Source organism: Rhopilema esculentum, chromosome 15 (assembly GCF_057945365.1).
Source record: "Rhopilema esculentum isolate cy_ngs chromosome 15, ASM5794536v1, whole genome shotgun sequence".
Taxonomy (NCBI): domain Eukaryota; kingdom Metazoa; phylum Cnidaria; class Scyphozoa; order Rhizostomeae; family Rhizostomatidae; genus Rhopilema; species Rhopilema esculentum.
This window is the reverse complement of record NC_142829.1, coordinates 4139892-4163081: the sequence shown is the minus strand read 5'-3', so window position 1 is coordinate 4163081 and position 23190 is coordinate 4139892. Positions and strand designations below refer to the sequence as shown.

At 37.1% G+C, this 23190-nt stretch overlaps 1 protein-coding gene across 1 annotated transcript in view; it reads right to left on the bottom strand.

Moving 5' to 3' along the window:
• LOC135685069 (afadin) overlaps positions 1-23190 on the bottom strand; it is a 34291-nt gene continuing 11101 nt past the window's right edge. Inside the window, exons 7-18 of the mRNA XM_065200820.2 lie at positions 22632-22855; positions 20931-21232; positions 19910-20054; positions 19185-19382; positions 18462-18530; positions 16446-16483; positions 15645-15734; positions 14273-14338; positions 11514-11587; positions 10969-11087; positions 9302-10461; positions 1-1885 (exon numbers count right to left, since the gene is read on the bottom strand). Of these exons, the coding sequence (XP_065056892.2) occupies positions 503-1885; positions 9302-10461; positions 10969-11087; positions 11514-11587; positions 14273-14338; positions 15645-15734; positions 16446-16483; positions 18462-18530; positions 19185-19382; positions 19910-20054; positions 20931-21232; positions 22632-22855 (3868 nt within the window). The 3' untranslated portion in view covers positions 1-502. The remainder of the gene's footprint in view (positions 1886-9301; positions 10462-10968; positions 11088-11513; positions 11588-14272; positions 14339-15644; positions 15735-16445; positions 16484-18461; positions 18531-19184; positions 19383-19909; positions 20055-20930; positions 21233-22631; positions 22856-23190) is intronic.

Genomic DNA, 23190 nt, shown 5'->3' with positions numbered 1-23190 from the left:
TGCTGACCAAAACCAGTGTTATAAATATATTGAATATTAAATGTTGAAAATGAGAATTATTAATCTTGATAATGGAAACGATATCAAATAAAAATAGAAAAACCAGGCATGCTCCAATTCACCGATCAACACATCATCGTAATCTTCGCTGTTGCATGGAGATCTTATAAAAGCTTCAAGGTTGAGTCATCGATATAAGAACACCTCAAGTTGAGAACAATAGTCATATACCGTCATGTGACGGGCATTATTTGCAAAGCTTTTTATTTTCACTGAAGATAAATTTTAATTAAAAACTTGAGTGGACGTATTACGCTTCTGGCTCGTCTGCACTGAAAATTCCACAACGGATCTCTGGACATTCATGAGCAAACATATTTTTTAATCAAATCAAAATCTAATCCTCAGCTATCAAATGACATGAAGATGATCCATTTATCAAGTTAAACGGGTAAATGAATTTATATTATAGACAAAGTTATCGAAAAATGTAAAAGTTAAACTAGTCCATGTATTCACGTTGCTTCTTCGAAAATGTCGACCGCATATTATTCATTGGTTCGTTTTTCTGCGGAACACCAAACATTTTCATTTTCTGACTAAAATCGAGGCTTGCAGGGTCTTCTCGTGACGGAGACCTTGAACTAGACGCAGAACGAGGCTGATACTGGCCTGTAGGTGAAAAGACTCGATTGGTAACGTTTACGGGGTTTGGTCTTGCACTGCTCTGAGCAGTTACATTTGATATAGTTTTTGCAGAAAAACTAAACCTGTCGCCTCTTGATGGCTGTGGGCTGGGACTTGTGCTTGACGACGACCTTACGATATCCATTGAAGAAATGCTAGATGGCGGTGGAGGCCTCGGGGGTGCTTCCTCGTCATCATCGGCGACAGATCGGTATGGCGGTGGCTTTTTTGCAACTTGCGGTGGCCTGACCTCCATATTGCGTATTCGTTTCTCGCGCTCTGCTCTCTCAACATCTTTGTCAAGAGTTGCGCGGCGTCTTTCATAATCTGCGATCGCTTTTTCCTTAAACTCATCTTTTACTATTTCTTTTTTGTCACCTGCGCGATCAAAATTCCCTGACACTGATGTTTTTTGCCATGGCTTTTTACCTGCCCCTGTTTGATCTGCAAGTTCTTTGTGTCTTCTGTACTCTTCCATCATTTTCTGTTCTTGTTCCTTCTGCGCTCTAATATCTCTAAGCTTGCGCTGCCGATCTTGCTCCTCCAAATCTTCCTGCTCTTTGCGTATCCGTTCCTGCTCGCGCTTTTGGTCTAAATGGTTTCTCTTCTGCATAGCGAACCAAGCGTCTTCCGGTTTCGTATTTGCTTGGGGCTGCCCGCGTATATTAAGTCTTTCAACCCTTCTCTGTTGATCGTCGACATCTGTATTTTCAACAGTTTTCTTGTCAGAATTTCGATAGGCTGATCTCCGATCGTGATCGTCAATCATAAGCTTTAGCTTTCTTTCTTTTTCTGCCCTGTGTTCCCGCTCATTCCTCATTTTTTGGGTCACATCATCCGAATAATAGTCGCCTAACCGCCTCTCCCTATTCATCCTCTCATTCTCCTGCTGGAGCCTCCTTTGGAATTCAAGCTCAATTTCGTACGGATCTTCGTCAGAAGAATAGAAAGAATGCGATTTTCCACCGGAAACACGAGCCTGCAGGCGTTCTTCCATTAGTTTACTTTGCAGCATTTCGTCATCAACATTGTCTATGTTGGTTTCCTCGTATTCTTCAATGTTCGTTTGATGCAGTTCATTTTGCTCGCGTTCAGCCTGTCGCAGTTCTTGTCTCTCGGCTGCGAGTTGGCTCTGTATCTTTCGTTCCAACTTTTCCTCCTGGTCTTTTTGAACTCCGTAATCTTCTAGCAACAGGTCCTTTTAAAAAAGAAATTGAACAATGTCAATGGCGGATAGCAAAGTCTCTGATATGAACAAGTTTAAATTTTCCGCTTAAGAGAAAAAATATTCAAAATTGTAAAGACGTTTGAAAAGCTTATAAATCCCACTAAACAATTTTACAACTTTTGAAGACCTTCGTAATTTTACTTCTCAGCTAAACGCACCGCGAATATGGATCTGAATGTGTCACAGACCCCGAGCCAAAAATTGTAATTGAAGGGTGTCACAAAACCTTCCATTCATATTTTTTGTTTCATTTTTCACCAAAATTGCTTTTAAAGAAACCATTTTTTGATCTGTCATGTGAAATAAACTGAAATTTTGCAGCCCCATTCCTCCCCATAGGAACCACTGTCGTTTCAAGGAAATTTCAATGCAGGAAGGAAATGTACGACTGGGCTAACTGAAGGCTTTCTAATAATCGATCTGAACGGCCATAAGAAATCAGCAGGTAAAATGAGCTCGACGATCTCACCTGTTTACGAGGAAAATCTCTCACTAACGTATGATTCTAATTTCTCAAAAGTAGCTCTCAAGTTCTTAAAATCCCGTCTGCTATCACGCATACTGACTAGGCAATTACGGATTGACATATGGTTTAAGCCACTTTTAGTATCTGTCAAAAGCCTTTAACTTTCCCTAAGCTCTGACTGTATTCATTTCCTTAACAAGTACAAATACCGTATTTTTTGGAATAAGCTTTTCCTTGAAATAGTATTCATCTAAAATACTGATTTTTTAATTACTTCCAACTGCTTGATTCAATCGACACTGCTCATCGACGCTGCACTAGGGATGAAATTACTTGGCGAAAGAGATTCCTAGTGTTTTGCAAAATGCGTTACGACAAACGGCTCCTTCCCTTGGCAGAAAATACAAAATTACTTTGAACTGATTCATTAAAAGCAAAATTGCTTCATTCATTCAAATTTCATTTCAGCAATTTCTTTCATGTCCTCCATATTTCGTTTGTAGCCATCAGTTATTTGTGCAGACGATGGCTACTTTTATTTTTCGTGTTGTTGTTTAATTGTATGGTTGGTAACTAAAAAATTGTTCCGCCTTTAAAATTTGTTATGTCCTTAATTATTCAATATTGCAATCTGCCAAAAAATGTCCTGGAATCAATGAAAGCCATATGGCAATTTTCCGGATACTAACACATGTGCTGTAAACCAAAATTTAAGCGGTTTTGGATTTTTTTAGATCAATTTCTGCACATTTAATGGAATAATTGTGACTTAGTGAGCCACCTTGTACTGGACAACTGAAAATAGAAAAATGGCACCGTCCCTTGCATTTACACAAACAAAGGACCAATCGACACAATACCAAAGGCACAACTTTGTATAACTAAGGGAAAGATAGAAAGACTTCCTAGCAGAGCCTTTAGTTATTCTGTTTATTTGTGTTTATTACTTTTGGTTTCGCTTAACTCTTAAACAACGTCTTTTTCGACAGCATAGGTATTTTCAAAGAATTTTTCTATCAGTTATTGCTTCTGGCCATTTTCAAGCCTCGATGAATGGCCGAACTTATTATCGTCTTGAATTTTGGTGACTCTAAAAAACCAATAAAATCAGGATTTCGCCCAAGAGATTGAACTGTCAACCAGTTACTGGCAATAGTCAACTCCATATTTACACCGGTCTGTCTTTTTCGACATTTCAAAGGCCTTTGACAGGGTCTGGCATCTCGGTCTCATATACAAGCTACGCCGATGTGGTGTCTCTTGTAAATTACTGACGCTAATGCAAAGCTTTCTCGATGATAGAAAGCAGCGTACTGTTTTGAATGGAAAAACATCTAAATGGGGTAGCATTTCAGCTGGAGTCCCCCAAGGCTCTACCCTGGGTCCTCTATTTTTCCTTATTTATATCAGTGACTTGATAGATGGCTAAACGTGTAATGTGAAACTATTGGCCGATGACACATCGATCTACATAGTTGTAAACGACCCACGTGAAGTACACGTGATTTGAACAACGATTTAAATCTCATCAAGCTCAGGGCACGCAATTGGCGAATGACTTCTAATCCTGACCCAACTAAGCAAGCAGTTGAGGTTATCTTTTCAAAAAAGAACATTCCAACGAATCACCCTCCCATCTTTTTTAGACCCCGTTTACACTACAGAAAGAAGAACGGAACTCTTTGGTTCCGTTCTTGTTTGGACACGATACCACTTTTTTATCGCATCTACACTGTAGCAAAAAGGAACGAAACCAAATTTTTAGAAATATGTTTAATATAATGGTCACAGGGTTGCTATGTATCTCCATGCTCCTTGTGGCACCTTCTTGTAGTTTGTCTGTCTTGTAAAATTCTATGAGAATATATAAAAAACCAACTGTGCTGTTACTAGTGTCTTGCGCATAGGTTGTTTACCAAGGGGTGCTAGTTTTCTGGGGAAGCAAGGCATGCGGCGGTTCTAAAATCACAACTAAGCAGTTCCTTGTTAATTTTGCTGCTCTAACACAACTGCTGCTGATCGACAAAACTATTGTCGGTAATTTTTTTCCTCGACTTGCAGTTTTTATTGTTTCATATTATTTTGATGAATGACGTTTCTGCGATTCTTAAGAAAATGCTACAGTAAATACTTAGTGTCTTTGACGACAAAAACATTGAAATCGATTGAAGGAAAGGAAGAAAATCAATCGTGTTTGGGAAGATCATGGGCAAGCGTGGATAGTTCCGTCTGCTTTGCAGATTGCAAGTTCCTTACCTACTCAGTTGAAACTGTGAAAATATTTTTCATCGACTGAGATAATAACCAAAAGCCGAACAGTAGCTCGTAAATTATTCAAATGGTTATTCTGATCTTTTGCAGCTTAACATCAATAATAGATAAAGACGCTGACGCAAACCTTTTGCTAAGCTAATATCGCTAATTTACATCTCAATTCTTTTCTTCGCTTGTGATCATAGGCAAAAGCCTCTATCGGAACATCTAAATCAATAATACCATATTATGAAAAAGCAAAGTCTAAACTGTGAGCGATGTTCTATGGCGAATCAGTAAGATTGTCACAGAACGTAGTGAAAGCATGGCATACCATATTCCAGCTTTTGCAGTTTCAATTAATCAAAGACGTTAATATAAACATAGAATCAATGATATCTATCACATTTAAATTTGCTATTGTAGCAGCAAAACACAGCCTTAAATCCAAGTTGTTTTTGCCTTTTCTTCGGCGCAGCTGTTTCGCTTTCATCACCCTTATGAGTGATTCAGCATAGTTCTCGAAATATTATAGAAATATTTCTAAAAAATTTTCTCTAGAAGCATAGTCATAAAGAAAGGGGACTATGCTAGAAGCAAGGTAAAAAGGTGAATTCTGGGCTCGACGCTAACATTGGAATGTAACGAGCCTGTAAGTAAACAGGCTTTAAACAATGTTGTCATATTAGGGCTTTCTTTGTGCTTCTTTGCACTATTAATTGTAATACGTGATGATGCTAACTGCCACTATGTTTGACAAATCAGAGCTGTATTTGACAGACAGGGATACTGCTCCTAGCCTTGTCTTATAATTGATAGACTTTAAATTGATTTTTGGTAGCTGGGTTCGGGTAGTATTCAATACTTAATTGCTTGCAGCACTGATTGCTCTATCTCTTATATGGCCAATGCAATTCAACGTGTTTGGGAAGCATGGTTGGATCATGTTTCATATGAATGTTACTTATGTTAAATAAATCTTAATTAATTTCTGTCGCATACATGAAATAAGATCATCACAGGGAGACAATTATACACAAAGCTTGGGTCTTATCTGTCAGGTGTTTTATCTTGATCTTAAGAAATGCGCTGATATTTCAGGTTTAAGGCAAACACTTTCGGATTGTCTTTTGCGTTTTAAAAGACTCTTGAGATTTAAAAGACTTTTTGTTCATTTATTTTTTATAAATTTTGCTGTTAATATCTGCAATAAATTTGTTGCTACAATAAATTTTATGCTTTCTTTCTCGGCTATTTGTCGGAATCTTAACAAATGTTTGATAAGCTCTGTTTCACATATTTTGAAAGGGTAGATTTAGCTTTCGAAAGATAGATCGATCGAATCTTGCAATCTACCTTTGCCGCCATATTTATGTGGCATAATTTTTCATGATCGAATTGAATGGAGAGCTTTTTGGTTTCTTTTGGAAATTTATAGAGTTTTCCTTCCCATCAAAAGCAGATGGAAAAAGTTCTTCAATATTCCAAGCATAAAACTATACAAGTCATATTCTTACGCGATAATTTGTGATTATCCAAGATATGGACTAATTCTAAGCCAAAAGTTTTAAATGGAGTTGGAAACTACAGAACTTTAAAGGTGACTTTTCTGTCATTTTTCTGATCGCTCTTCGAATATTTTCGTAGGCTAGAAGCACCTGCCACAATGGTCGCAGATCCATCAATATTAAAGCTAAAAGCATTTGGCTGCCAAAGTCGGTAACTCCATTCATACCGATCTTTCACAGCCCTATCAATCAATCAACCCACCCCCGCCCCAAACAAATATATCTCTAGGGGGTGTTGTATTCGGCTGTGAAAAGGACGCCAGAACACGGGGGTGCACGGGGGTGGATGCCCCCTCGATAATTTGCCAATTCTCTTTATTTTGCTATTGTTTTGGTTTTTCTTGGCGCGTTGCCCACTTGCATTATAGTCCTTCCCGCGTCTCTGAGCTGTATCGTTATCTTCAAGAGACCGATGAATGGACAGGTCGCCTATGATGGTCGGCAATGAAGTCTGTCTACTAGCTTGGTTAGTTGAAATTAGCTTCATACTGCGTTTCAACACGCTACTGTTTGATAAATTCGTTATAATATACTTTGAAGGCTGCTTAACTCACAAGAGCACTATCAGAGACTTCTGAATCTTGGTCTCTTGAAATAACGCGATTTGATAATATCTGTGCAATACAAACAAAAGAGAAGCAAGGAAATCTTTTTTGGTCACGTGGAGGTGATTTTTGAGGATGACTGGGGATGTCATAGCTATAAAATGTACATGTTAAAAATGGGCTGGGAATTTCATGAACGATGTAATACTTGTTCTATACACTAAATGGTGTACGGTCTCTATATCGACCACTTCAATACAGACCAGTAAAACAGTATTACCAATTACAATGTACATGATATGCAATAGGTTGGGTATTTCATAAACATCGCATACATGCTTTTTATACGAAGAGCCTAACTCGATTAATAATTCTTGTCGTTTCTTGTTTTTGGATCTCTCTTGATCGAACTGTAGAACTTAAAGTCCGTTCCTTAATTTAACTGCACATTTGATGCCATGAAAATTGGAAATAACAAATTGAAATTCTGTATAAGTGTCGCTAGATTCTTAACTGTAGCTAAAAAACAAAGTGAAAAACAGAAAGAAGATTAGAAAGACGCTTGATATATGAAAAGTGGAGGTAACACAATGAATCACACTTGATAGCTTCCTTTGGAACACACAATTTATGTCATTTTTGACTCCAAATCAATGAAACCGCTTCCCTTATTCTTGATAGTTTGCAATGATAAAAATATTCAAATTTGGAAAGTTCCTTGGGATTTTGTCTTTAGAACCAACGTTTCTTTAAGTTTTTCTGCCTACTTCATGTAGGATCCTAATCACGTGGTTCTTATAAAAAAGGGTTTACAGTTAAACCTGCTTGCATGTTCAAATAAAGTTTAAGCTCTACCCGTGGACCTTGTCTGCATAAAGGGTGCCCCGAGTAGACATATTTGGCCCTGTGTAAAGAGCTAGCTAGCTATAATTCACCCCGGGCCAGATGAATTCGACCCAGGTTAAGTTCTTGTTTCTGTAAACGCAACTAACTTGAAGTGAGCTCTGGCAGAAAAAACCCACCTCACGCAGTAGGTCGGACAAGGGTTTAACCTGTGAAATTTTTTTCAAGTGTAAGCAGGGCATAGGCGGAGCGAGCTCGTTTTCTGTCGTGTGCGTGGTTTTAAGTGTTAGATTCATGCTTTGCTATACTGTGGGCCTAATCACCCGGATTAAACCTACTTTCTGATTAAAATGGCTTCTTATATTTGGTGTAAATACAGTTAAAATCAAAATCTCTTCAGCTGACCAAGAGCAAATCTGAATTCTGGACCAATCAAATTTCTACCATACTTAAAGCGACGCAGAACGTAAGTTTAAGAATTTTAGAACTCTAGATGTTTAGATGAGGACATAAAGTGTTATCGACAGGAGGGCTCGAAATTAAATAAACCACTGTTAACACTTCTGTTAGGCACTTTAGCGCGAAACTTATTCCCATGTTGCACCTGTCAGGCGGCAGAGCAAGAATAAAATTATTTGTTAGCTTCGTTTAGAGCTGTGTTGGTAGACGGGTTGGTCCATATAAAAAGACGCAAAATTTTGCATTCTGCAGGCTTAATATATGTAGATTAGCAAATGCAATGGTTTGAGTAGGTTTTTTCGTATGTATAAGGAATTGCACTGAAATGAATGTGGCCACAAACCAGAAATACAAATATGGTCGGTCACGGCCAAAGCAAATTTCGGCAATTCATCTCTTTAACATTCTCAATATCCTGGAAGCGCGGCTTACCAAGAAACCGAGATTCGCACAACAGATTGAGCTAGAGAGTATGAAATGCATAGAGGAGAAACAAGGAAAACCAAAAATACAGACCGTTGTACAGAAAGACTACAGAAATAACGCAAGCAAAAAACGTATTGATAGAGCAGTAACCGGAAGCATTTGACACATAAACGTAATATTTAGAACGTGGTTTGTAGACGCAAAAAATTACTTAAGAGGACTGTAATTTTCAAGCTCGAATCTGAAAATTGCAACTTTAATGCATGAAAGAAAATACCAAAGAATAGAAAAGTTAAGAAAAAAATAAAAAATTGTGGGAAGTAGGTTTACGGAAGAGAAAAAATAGTCGCGTTAGTTGTTCGAATTTTTCAATAAACAAGTTAAAGTTTGGTTCGAATTTTTCTGAGAATTTTTCATTGACGAAAATTTCTGCATATTACTCAAACTTACTAGAAAATTGAAATGAAGATGTATATAGCTGTTTGGGGCTATGAAATATCAATATTGTTCGTCTATTTTTGTACCCAATTTGCAGAATTTCAGGACCAAGAATGCCAGAATGCCCCCAGACACTAAAATTACCCAAACTGACGATAAAGTAAAGGGCTACACCCCTGCAGCTACTGTTTAAGGGCTGCTAGCTTAAGCAACCAAAAATTTGCCATAGCCTCGAAAATGATTATGAATAGAGCAGCAGTCGAGACAAGTTCGCTATAGTCTATAATGTCTTACACGAAATTGTCTTCTTTTAACGCAAGTACTAGTTCTACGATGGCATCAATAAAACTAAGGAAAAACTTAAATCCAAAAATTAAAAAAGCCTTACCTCTGGGGGAGGTGGTAAATCATCGAGATTGCCAAAGTCGTCTGAATTGTATCTGTTTCTTGGCGAAGATCCCCGATGGTTTCTCGGGTTTACGTCTGGCTTTCGACGTGCCATCTCCTCTTCTCTTTTTCGTGCCTCTTCTCTCCGCCTGATTTCTTCATAATGCCGCCTTTGTTCGTCTTCAAACCGCTTTCTCTCATCTTCTAATCGTTTTCTTTCTTCCTCCAATAATCTGCGTTCCTCTTCCTTGCGTTTCCTTTCTTTTTCAATGTTCCTACGCTCTTCTTCAATCAGTCTTCGTTCTTCTTCTTCCTTTTTCTTCTGCTCCATAATTCTAGCTTCTTCTTGTCTCTGTCTTTCCTTTTCTATTCTTTCTAATTCCTCAAGTTCTTCTTTTTTTCTTAGCTCTTCTTGCTCTCGTCTCTCTGCTTCTCGCCTAGCTGCTTCTTCCTTCTCACGCTTCTTTTGTTGTTCTTCCATAATGCGCAACCTTGTTTCATATTCTCGTTGCCGTTGCTCAAATTTCCGTCGCTCTTCTGCCCTTTTCCGACCTTCTTCAATTCTTTTCCTTTCTTCTTCCTCTCTTTCGGCCTGTAAGCGTTGCTCTTCCATTCTCTGCTTCTCTTTTTTTTCTTCTTCGTCTGTCCTTAGTCTTTCCTCTTCCGCTCTTCGTTCCTCTTCTAGTCTTTGTCTTTCCTCTTCGGCTCTTCGTTCATCGTCTAGCCTTTGTCTTTCCATATCTTCAATCCTTTGTTGTTCAACAGCCCATTCTTTTTGCCTCCTTATCTCTTCCAACCTTTCTCTCTCTTTCTGTCTTTCTTCTTCCTCGTGTTGTTTTTGCACTCTTTCAAACTCTTCCCTTTCCAAACGCTCTTCTTCCAACTTCCGTAGGCGATCATTTTGTTCTTGTTCGTACAAGCGTCTTTCTTCTTCCTCTCGAGCATCTTGCTCTCTCTGCATCTGCTCCTGCCGCCTATCCTCTTCTTCTTGGTACATCTCTTCCTCTCTTCTTCGTCTCTCTTCTTCTTCATCTTGTTCATACTGATTCCCATGATTTGCTATCCAGCTCTGGGTACGTATTTGTGGTGAATATTCATCTATTGTGGAACCACCATCTTTTGGATCACGATATGGGCTTTTTTCCTGCTGTAAAAACGGGCCTGAAAGAAAAAAGATCCAAGAATATCACTAGAAGCCATTTACCCATTAGAAAAACTGCATAAAAATACGCAATATAAGTGCAATTTCAACGCAACAAAACCCAATTTAATACAGTACAATTAGATCAATTCAAATATCTACAACATAAAATATACATAAAACATAAAAAGAAAAACATAAAATGGTGACAGATACTTAAGAAAAAAATTGGGACTCTTTTTCTTTAAATAAAACATGTAGCTGAAGCTAAGGTATAATGTAGCTATATACAAGGGTCCAATTACTGAGAAATTTGGCCAGAAAAAACTGAGTGATCCACAAGTCTACTTTTTCCAGCATTTGCATACACACTATGGCAAAAAGATAAGTAGGCAAATACTTTGAACACTTTAATAAAAATGAATAATAAATGCATTTTTAAGGAAATTGAATTCCAAACATCAAACACAAGACTGTTAAGAAAAACTTATTATTTTCTGTGGTAGGATGTTCCAAACATAACTTACTCGGTGAAGTAGCTGGAGAGGGCTGGCTGAGCAAATCTGCTAGACCATGGTGGACAGCAGCATCCTTGCTGACTTCCAAAACAACAGTTGGGCCAGTTTGTCCCATTAGTTTCGCAGCACTGAAGTAGAAATTTAACATGTAGAAATGGTGGTGTCTAGTTAAGCCTACATATATCCTACACCCATGGGTAAATTCTTTTCTTAAAGAAGTAAGTCCACTTTCTGAAGATAACTTTAGAGTTTTTGTCCAAATAAAACGCAATACTATTAATTCATTGTTAGGAAAAGGTTCTTTAGTTAGAAAAGTCTTTTTCGTAGAGTTTTAAGAGTAATGTGGAAACGGGCTATATCAGGTTTAGCAGGTTTTCCTTAAACAGGTTTTGTTTACCTGATTGCAAACACTAGGTTCCAGCTGCAGTAACAGGGGATCTTTTGAAGTTTGAAGGAAAACAAATTGGCAGCAGGCAACGAGGACGGCTTCAGAAATCAAGAAGCCGCAAAATGAATGCAACGGAAGTTCATAATCAATTCAAAGGATGTCTTACGTCTCTTGGGAAACTTCAACTAAGCTCATTCCGTTGACGGAGATAATTTGATCGCCAGCAGCAAGCTGTCCGTTCTATTGAAAAAATGCGAAATTAAGAAAATCTGGGGAATATACAATTCATAATTTACAAAGGTGTGGAATATACATTATATGCGCATTAATAATACCGATAAAATCTTGCCGATTTTCCAATGGGAATTAAAAGATCAAAGGCTCTTACATAAGGTTGTCACCTTGAAATGTACATTTTCATACTGAAATCAGAATGTGATGCTTGGCATGGACGCGGGCCATCTAGTGACAATAGATATCCCAGGAGGGAATGGGATGAGGTAAAAGATGCTTAATCAAAGAACGACAGCTTGTGGGTTTTTAGATTCTAATGCTATTTTGAGAAGAGATTTGGTGCTCTTAGATGCGATCGGATTTAAATCACAGATATTTTGTTAAAAAAACACATTTGACATGTTTAAAACTTTTAACGTTTAAAAAACACGCTTAAAAACAGAGATAGTTACAAATCAAGCTGTCTGAAGCAACTATGAACTGAACATATTCATCATTTCATCATCATCAGGTACCATCTTCTATCAGAAGGTTGGCTGCCATGACCCTCCAACTATCCCAAAATCCGAGTTTTGGTTTGTTGTCATGGTCATAGATAAAACTAAGGGGCTTATAGTAGAGATGGGCCCCAGAACCACCTCTACTCATCATTTAGTAAATTAAAAACTAGAGAGATCCGATGATCCCTACGGCACTCGGTAGATTGTATCCTTCCAAGGGCTGTGAAACCCATTAACTTTAACTCGTTGGCTTCTAGTAGTTATATAATATTATATAAATTTCGAGGCATTTCGTGTTTATCCATCTGTTTCTAGCTTGGCAATTAACAGGTCATGGATTGGACAGTAAAAGGCTATGGAGAGGTCTACAAGCACAAACCCAGTACAAATTGATTTGTCTAATGTTTACTGTAGTGCCGACGTTATGCTTTGTCTACACTGCAGAAGCATCTGAAGTCCATGATTGCGCGGTGACATTTTAGTAATAAGCCTTTGAGCAGTACCAGGTTACACGTTTCCGACTAGTAACCAAAGAAACATCGGTAGCAAGTCAGAACCGACTGACAGGACTAAATACCGGCTCTATATCTTTCCTGCTGGTATCAGCAACAACATTGAAGGTTTGTCAGAACCAATAAAAACGATCAAAACTATTTCTATCATCATGGACAGGAAATCGAAGATGGAAAACTTTTCCGGCCCCGAAATGGTGGATAAAGATTTCAAAGCAGCGATTTTAAATACGAGAACTGAAGCAGTCTCCTCGAACAACCCAACAAATTCAAGATCCCAGAAAAGTAGCGGTCAAGCCTGGGGAAAGGCAATTGGAATAAAATAATTTCAAATTTTGAAATCTTGCAATGTAAATATTTCTTTTTCTTCTTCTTATTGCTTTTTGTTTACTTTCTTATACATTTTTTAAAAAAATTCAACAGGAGTATTGTAATTATGAATTCACATTCTTCATAATTATTTTATAAAACATTGATTTTCTACAAATAAATCAAAATATTTTATCCAATCTCAATACGTAGTATTTTTTATTATTTCGATATTGTAATGTTGATAAATCGCTTCCACAAAAGGACGCTGGGTTAGTTAAATATTTAGGCTTCTCCAGAGGGCTCTTGACAACTCTGTTTGCAATTTAAAACAACTAATGCTTAACGTACCATCTGTTTCAATATCTAGCCATACCTTGAACTGTAATATCTTCCCCTTGCTGGGTTAGAAAAATTTATAAAACTCTGACCATGCTTTTTATTCTCAGAATTAAAAGAAGATTCGAGGAAGCATTCGTTCATTGACTGGAGCACGGATTAACCATGGGTGATCATAGCATCTTTTTTATAAAGACTGGAATGGAATAGTTAATAAACAACGTGGGGTGGCAGGTGCCAAAAAGATATATACATATTAAGTTAAGGGGAAATGGGGACGGAAATAGAAGAAAACAGCATTAATATTATATGTGGATGCGAATCAAGAGCTACTGAACAAAATATATGCTGATGAATGAGTCGATGATCAGTTATGGAGATGGAAAATAGAGAACAGGGAATGGAGAACAGCAAGGACGAAAGAGTAAAACTAATCTTTACACTTGTAAACAGAAGTTTTAATTACTTTCGCACAGGATCAGGGAATTACATGAAAATAACGATATTTTTGGAATAAAGTCTGACAAATACAGAGAATGGCATGGCACTAAAAAAGAAACCTGGCCAGGTATTTGCTTTATGAAAAAGATGACAAACAAGACATAATGACATATATATTTCATTCCCAACTGATAGCAAAAAGGAAGAAATTGCAATGGAAGTAATCCTTTTTGCAGTTAAACCTAAGGGAAGCGTATAAAAATTTCACGAGCTAAAAAAATTGCAAAAATGGGTCAACTAAAAAGAGAGCCCACAGGCGTAAAGTTTCAAGGAAGGCGTTTTTTCGAAACAAAATTCTAGCTTAGCTTAGCTTTAAATTTCATTATTAGTAAAAGTAAGTTAATTCGATAGCTTAGTAGGTGAAAACATTAATCTTTTTAGCAGCCCCTTAAAGTCTTCCAGGGTTGCTGACTCTTTTGGATATGGTATACTGATGATCCACGGAGATGAAAATACAGTGGTGGATTAAATGTTATATATCTAATGAATAGTTATGAATAGAAAGTGTAAATGGAACATGAATTACTGACCTGATAGGCAATACCACCTTCTACGACACCTTTTATGTAGATACCTAGATGTTCCATGTGGGGACCCTGCAAAAAATTATTTGTAATTTTTAAAACAGTAAGCAAAAGTATTATCTTGTATTTTCTTTTATTAAGCTTCTGTTACTTTATTCTATAAAGTCTAAAATCAAAATATGAAACGAGGATCAAATCACTAACGAGCAAACAAATCCCCAATACAAGTTAGAAATTTTACGAATTAGTAGTAAAGTCATGTTTAATGATATCGATCACAATAAGTACCCGCATTTGAGAAACCTCTTTTTTAAACTAAGGCCCCAGAAACTGTCTTATTAACAGAGACTTCTAGTTTCTTATCAATAGGTACTGTCAAGTGAAATTACGTTAAGCTATATGACAGTACGGTCCATGGACGTGTATTCAGTATTACTGGTAGTAATTTATGATAATTAATCTACAGCATGATTTTTCATATCAATAGAATACACATACTATAACCATCCTAGAGCATAAGCAGAAAACATAAAATACGACTGTTTATACTTGAAAGCTAGAAACTTTTTAATTTCAGGCCTAAACAAGTTTCTTAAAAATGAGCCCCCTTTAAAGAAAATTAGGTCTGTTAAACAAAGGGGTCACTACACTACATTTTGGGGTGTTTTATACCGCATCCCTTTCTCCCCCTCCCAACAATGCTGCTTTATACAAAGTTAAGAGGTTCGGTGTGGCCAAATGGATTAATTTTAGAAAGCTATAATATTTTACTAAAAAGCAAGCATTGTTTTGGAGGAGAGAGGGTGTGGTGTCGGTCTCGTTTACAAAAAACAGTTAATTTCTTCAAAACAAAACTTGAGCAAATGGGCTTTCAAATAATGTTTGGCAGTGAATGTAGCAACAGAGAAAACAAAACGTTCCAAGGAGATGTCTGTAAATTGGAATTTGATTTGCAAACGAGAATCTATTAAATATGAGACCAATTCAAAAAATTTAATAACAGGAACAAAGTTTGGCATGGCAAGCAAAAAAATCGGAAGAGGGTCGCCAAATGAGATAGAGTTCTCTTCAAGAAGTGAAAGATACAAATATTTTGAGACTTTCGTTTAGCACTAAAAATCATAAAATTAACAAGAAAAATGGTTGTGTCTAAATAGGAGAACAATGTGGAGACAAATGACATTAAAAATGAACACTATTTTACTTCAAACATATAAACAAAAATTCTCGGGACAGAGTGGAAACTAAGAGAGCCAGGGGAAAAGCCAACAAGAAATACGTTTATGAGCCATAGCTGAACAAATATTGCGAAAGGCAAACCAATGGCCTCGTTCAGGCTGAGCTTTTGAGTTGGAAAAAAGATGAAAATTAAAAGCACCTTCGCAGCAACAATGCTTAATCCAAGACCTTTGCTTCCCTTCTGTAGCGTGACTTCAATAGTCTTTGGTTCTGCGTCCATGTCATTCTCCTGAAAAACAAAACAAGTTTATACAACATCCACGGCAGCAACTGGAAAGTTCAACTTAAGTTATTCTTTTCATAAACAGACCGAAATGTCCAAAGAACAGATTGGTCACCTCTACTCTGTTGGCGGTGTCTAACAGCTAAATGTCTACCTAATCTCTTTAAAACACACTGTGCTTTGATTTTCGCTCCAAAGTGGCAATGTTCTCCGTACATGGCGGCTATCTACAGTTCATGACCTTGATAGAGTGTACACGTGTATTTTGCCGCCAGCTCTCCTGAACTCATCCCTCATATAAAAGCCCTTGAGAACTAGATCTTTGTTTCCCCATATGAACTATTTACAAATCATAACTCTTGTGGGAATTCATCAGTTATCTTTTTACCATCCTTTATGATGATTATTTGATAACACTTAGAGCTGGCGATACTTTACCAAATATTTCTTAAGTACTTTTGGGAAATCTTCTTGGGTCCTTCCATATATGAAAATAAATCTCTATGGGATACTGTGTGACACTTGAGAAAACAATTCATAAGGAAATGATGATAAAATTCGGCTTCCTTGTACGATTATGCAGAGCCTTTTACCACGGCCCTTCAACGTTTTTTATTATCTTCCTCTGAAAAAACCCTGAGAAAATAAACATTACAGTTTGAGCAAAGCAATTGGTGCGATGTCAAATTCTTTATTCGAATAAAAAGTCACGTGTACCTGTTCTTCGTAGTCGACCGGTATCCCATGATCATCATCTGGAATAAAATGACATAACACGTATATAAAATTGTATTTAAAAGAAAAGTTCTGAATATGGTTCAAATAATCCATTTTCCGCTACAATACCGCGGGAAAATTGTGTAACTTATGCAATATATTCAGTGAGTTTGAAGTAGAGAAAGCGGGGAGTAAAAGTGTTTTACAAACTTTTAAAACTAAATGCTAAAAAAATCTACAGACGAATGGAATCTTTTGCATTAAAGAATGAGGTTTAGTTGAAATGTTGCTGTTTTCACTGGTACTTAGGCCGACCAAAAGCCATGAACGAGACAGTCTGTCACCAACAAGTGAGGATTTGCAGGTAAAGCAATATAGATTGAATTGCATAGGTATCCTTGTGGAGCAGCAGACGAGTACAAGGACTCCCTTTATTAGAGAGCCTGGAGAAATAGGGTCATGCTTCTATGAGGAACAGCTTTTCATGTTCCAACTTTGGAAAAAAGAACTTCAAAGGTTTTGGCTGCTCAAGATTTTCTTTGGAGACAGTTCTATTTATTGAGCTTTTCGCTTATACTTAATAAAATTTCTCATTTTTTAGCAGGTCAAGGAGAAGTCTCCTAAAGATCTATTTAACATACTAAATACAAAAAAGACTATGTTTCAGTAATCATAAGTAAAAACTAAGGATGTGGAATATTGAATTTTTTTAAATTGTATTTTGAATATTTAGCTAAATTTTAATATTGTTTTTGAGGTTTTCTAGTTTGTGTAGGTACTCGTATTCCTTTTTAAAAAAGAAATCAAAGCTGCGTTTACATGGGGCCGGCCGAATATTTGGTCACTTAGGGATAGCGTTTACACGGGGTCGGCTAAACGAGGTCATCAAGGAAAGCGTCCTTATTGAAATTTGGCCGGCAAATTCACGATCAGCTTCGTGTACACAGTTATGCCCTGACAAATATTTTCATGGCTCTAAAAAGAGGGCCTCGATGCGTGGTACAGAGGCGAACATTGAGTTGCAAATAATCAACTAAAATTTTAGGACCAAAAATTAAAGTATTGTTGGGGGAACAGGTTGGAGTTTGTGTTTGCAGATTCGATTTTGTTGTTTGCTATGATAAAAAATATGGATACTTTTTGTTGAAGATTAATTTTGCACAGCAAATGTCGTAAAGTTCCAATCATTTATGTAGCAGTGATGTCAGCCATCCTTTTCAAACAGCAACATTGCACAAGTCATAAGAATTAGGTCACTTGAGCGGCCTTTTTAAACGCAACGCTGAAGTGACCTCATTCGTGGCCAACTACAGAAGCAGGCTAAATATTGAGCCGACTACGTAATCAGCCGGCCCCGTGTTGCCAAAAATTCCAGACAATAATTCACACGAAAAACTGACAAAAATTGAACTGATAAGAAAACACGATCCTCGAATATGCAAGAAAAGGGAGAAAAATTCATATTCAATCAATATTCAAAATAAATGAAAAAGGAATTCTCGGCATGTGTAAAATATTTTCGAAATACTTTCGCTTTGATCTATTTGGAGAGTATATATGAATATCGTAAACATTGATGTGGTATTTATAATGGCTGTAAATGTTTAAACACTTTGAGCAAGATTGCGAAAATAGAATTTTACGACGACATTCGCTTCAGAAGACACATGGGCTAAAAGACAGGGGGTATCTATGTGACAAAATTCCCAAAAAATGAATTTACAAAATTTTACTTGAAGTAACGGGCAGTTAGCTAGTGCGGGCATAAGAATGTGACATCGGAAAACTTTTTGTCAGCAGTATTTACAAATGTGTCCTGTCGGCTGACGTAAAACTGACACAACTAAAATTTTGCTTGCGCCTTTGTCACGCGCAATGAAGGTGTACAATTCCTTTATAATCAAAGATATGAAAACAGAATTTTCAATCTCATAAAATCAATTATCTGTCCTTGAATCACTTTAAAAGCTAGCCTTGTTTAAATTCTCCCATCTAAAAATTAAGGTTTCAGCTTACCATCGTAATACTCTTGATGTACAGTCCAGAGACCAGACGACGTTGGGTTTACAGTCAGCCGACAAATACCTGCATGAAAATGGGATTAATTAGGCCAAAAAGACGAAGGAATTTATAATACAACTTAAAGGCACTATGTCACGAGGCATTTCGTTGACCATTTAAATTCCCATTGGTTGGACTACACAATAGGCCTATTGTTAAGTGTCCAATCGGCAACGAAAGACTCAGTAATTCTTAATGCTTTCTCGATCAAAAACGCGCTGCCAATTCTATTGTTAACTCTGAAAGTTGACTGACGGGACATAGTGTATTTAAGCTAAATAACTGAAGACATTGTCTCCATGGTTTGAATTAGCTCGAATATATTATACTGTAAACAGCTATGAAGCACCAAATGATTTGATTATTATCATTATTATTATCATACGGGTACATACAGGGAACGAAATCTTGCCTTATCAATAAAAATTTACGTGCTCGTTTGAAAAGATTTTCAATTATTTGAAGATTGAGAAACGTTTCGCCAGGGCAGTGGAAAAGGGAAAAATTACGGCACAAAATACTACGGAAATGCAACTCATTACCACAAAACAATATAAAGCCATGGATTTACAGCTTTGTAATGCTAATATTAGCATTATTATATGGATAATGTATATATTAGCTAATATATGGATATATTATGGACATATGTAGATATATAAGGAACCTTAAGATTACCTGTCTCCATCAGAGATTGAAGGAATTCTTTCAGTCCCGCGGGCACACCTCTGATAATATCGCAGGAATACCCTTCATCCGGCAACAGGAATGGCAGTTGAAGCTCTTCGTCCTCATCGAGGCGAACCTCTCTCCCGTCACTACGGGCTAACTCATCGGCTGTGTGCTCCGCCACAGTCACTACGTTGTCAATCAATTCTAAAAAAGAAGTGGGCTATCAACGGAATGCGATTTTCACCAGCCTCACGTCGAGCCACAGTGCCCGCTATCATTAACAAAAATCCGTTCTTACTTTGACAAGATGTTAATTCACCAGGGAGGTTGGGAAGGATGTTTATTATGTTACCCCTCCCCTATCCTTTGCCTTTTAAAATATCAAGACATTAGAGCTTTTTTGAAAAGAGCAATTTGATTTCTGAAAGGCAAACTATATGCAACATGGCATTCCCTGAATTGCCTCATTTTGCAGTGACTTTCCTTACTACTTTTTTTCGATCTAATGAGCGTTTTTCAAAGCAAGACTGTTGTTGGGGTGCCCCATATGGCTAAGATAAACAGAGACAATCACTGAAATTAAAAATGATATCAATAAAAATATTTGATGCGAACAAAATTTTTGACGGACGCGAATTGTCTTTCAAAATGTGCAACATAATTCATTAGCTAACCATCGAACCATCAAAATTTACGACGAAGAAATTTGAGAAATAAAAAATGTCACTGACCCGGAGGGATAATATGCTCGCCCCTATCTGGTCTGTACATTTCCAGAAGAGCCCTCAGTTGCAATGAATTGAGTTTGAAGCACGTTGAGGATATAGAGGCGATGTCCTCAGCAGATTCTTTTGGAGCATCCAAGAGGTGTGCTGCCTGGTCATAAATAAAAGCGGCTGTAAAAAACTTTTAGATTGGTGAAAACACTGGCAATGAATAGTCATAATGAATCAAGGGAACTTTTCTTATTTCAAGAAAGTATAAGAGCAATAAGCATACAAGGAAATTTTTATGTTAACTATAATACTGGGAAACCCTTCCCAAAAAAATTTTGTCATATGAAAACAAGCGTTTAAGGGGAAAGGGGGATCTGAAAGTATGGGGATTTTGAAACGGTCCTTTATTCAAGGTACTTACTGCATATAAAGATTGAGTTAACCTTGACAATGTGTATAACTGAAACTGATGTATCAGATTACCACAGTGCAATGACTTACTAGAGCTCAACATGACAACAGTTTCCCTGATTAAATTAAAATCAAATTTTTGCGGTACAGAATTTGAAAAAGGCTCCGAAAAACAAACTTTTAAATGATCCATTATCTTTGAGTTTGACACTCTTCAGAGTACAAAACATCATAACAGTGATCGAAAATTCAAGGCTAGGATTGATATATACCAAGTTGTGGATCGAAATAGGCCAACTTGGAAAACGAGTCCATGATTGTTTAGGCCGCCTAATCAGTGACGCTTACCTAATAAAAATATTATCAATGGAGTCTAAAAGAAAAAACGAACGTATTCTGCTTACAGGTAACGCTAAATTTATTCTGACTGGGGCTTTGTTGTTAGCTAAACCTTCAATCATTAAAGGCATACGACACAGGTCAAAGTGGTTCACAGTCACTTGACCATGAGCGGTTGACCAATCAAATTGCGCACAGAGAAAAAACCCGTAAACAGTTTCTGTTTTTCAAAGTTATTTTTGGATTCGCTGTACTTATGCATGTCAAATGCCTCTAAAGGTATTACCTGGACAATTCGGCAGAGATGGCAATCAGCAGCCAATTCGAGACCCTGCTTTTCGGCCCAGGCCTCTACATAGCCGAGTCTTCGTCTAAGACGCCTGCCCCACGCTTTTGTGCACAAACCGAGATTTGTTTCCAATACGAGCTTGTTGAAGAGCCACATATTGATAAAGTGAAAGAGCTGTGAGAATAGTTGGATAGTTAGGGCAGCATTGACCCGGCATCTTCGCAAAAGAGACATTGCTGACGACAGGATGTAGAGGACATCAGCCATGACAGGGCGGCCGTGGAGGTGGATTCGTGCGGCTGTGAGGCAACAAGGTAAAAAGGTGAAGCAATATGTAAAAGAAGGGAATTCAACTTTGCAACCAATTAAAATATATTTATGCTGGTCTTCTCAGGGATCGTGTTTTTTCTAGAATTATTATCGATATGGCAAGTGTTATAATTTTATAATACCTAATTTTAAATTAGATTTTTGCATGTTTTTCTCTAGAGGATCACGAGACGGCTTTCTCATATAAATGAGCAACACAAATCAGATACTCAAATTTTACCAGAACATGCTAAAGAATTAGACTACAGTCAACCTAATGTGGATAACCTGTTCATTAAGAAACTTGATTCTTCTTAATTTTCCTCGCTAACATACTTGCATATAATATTTTCACTATTGCAATTACTTTTAGAGTTTAATTCTTTAGCATCGTTGTTTTTTGGCTTAATATATTTTGTTTATTTAATATATAATATATAATACTTTCAATTTAATTTAATGGACTTGTCGTAATGGAATTGCCTAAATTGGAACTTTCTTAAAGTCTTAATGGATTTGTCTTAATTGGAATTGTCTATGATGTAGCGAGAAGTTGACGAATACATGATGTCTTTTTTCTTCGTCGTCGTACTGGATATTAATTTTATTATTAAGCTGCGTTTTCCGAAATTTTAATATATTTCGTATTTTAGCATGGTCCCGTATGAACAAATCCATTAACTGAGAAGCTACTATGAGTGAAAAGGTAAAACGAAAAATTATAATAATTATGATAAAAAAACGATTGTTTCTTGCAAGTTTAGACTTCAAAATTCTGAAGAGCTTTTTTCCATTGACTTATGAGATCCTCTATTAGGGCTGCGTCGAGGGTTTTTTCATACTCAGTGAAAGAACTTTTGTCCACGACTCCATACATGATACAGTCTCTTCCAGGGCATGAAAAAAATTTCCCTTCTGCGACCAGACAAAGGTCATGCATAAATTTCCTGCGAGAATGGGAGCTAAATTTGTTTGTCATCATATTTTTTTCCTTTTGATGAAAATGAAAAAAAAATCCTTCTTGCAAAAGTGTATATTTAAAAAAAATTCCTGCTTAACTTTATTCATGAAAAATTTCCTGCGACTGCCCGGTCGGGTTGGTTTTTATGCTCTGGTTTCTTCCTCCATGAACGAATGCAGATTAAAGATCATTTAGATACCCAATCGTGAAAACATTCTCTTTGCACAGATAAGAATTTTGCACTGCATGATAATGTATAAATCTATTATAGCAAAAAAGAAAAATTTTCCTTCCAAACATTATCATCAATGAATTGGGGGAGAAATATTGCTTGCATCAAAATGTCCCTGGTTTGAAAATGGGCATGCGTTTGATATGCCATACAGGATGCACAGACCCAGGTTCGGTAATTGGATGAGTCTACATACCTGGGCTAACCCAGTGCTCTCCGGTTATTGGTCTGCCATCATGAACGGGGAAGGTTCTTTCGTCACTCGTCCAATTCAGCAGGTCGGAAGATTCGGCTCTTTCTAATAGATCATCCTCTAAAATATGATCGAGTTCACTTTCTGGGATATCTGCCGTTTCAGATGGATCAAGGAAGGCTGACATTGCTAAACCAAGTTGGTCTTCCATTGCAAGAACAAGTAGCCTGGATTAAAACACATTTTGGTTAGATTCGAATTTTCAGATTACCAAATTTAAGCTCGTCTACGGTACTTCATTTTCAAGGAAAAATTGTAATCTAAAACAAGATCATCGTCATTTCATCTGAAGACTATAAATAAAACTTTAATTTCTGCATTTGAAGGCAGTAAGTGCATATGAAACGAATAGCATCGCTAGGGGCATTCGATCTTTATGTGATCTTTTAGCGTGCTTTCTACATCGCTTTGGTATGTAGATCAGGATGGTTTCAAATTGTAGCTCTGAGTTTCAAGCTTCGTGAGATCACCAACAGCAGTTTGCTAATGAGCATATTAACTG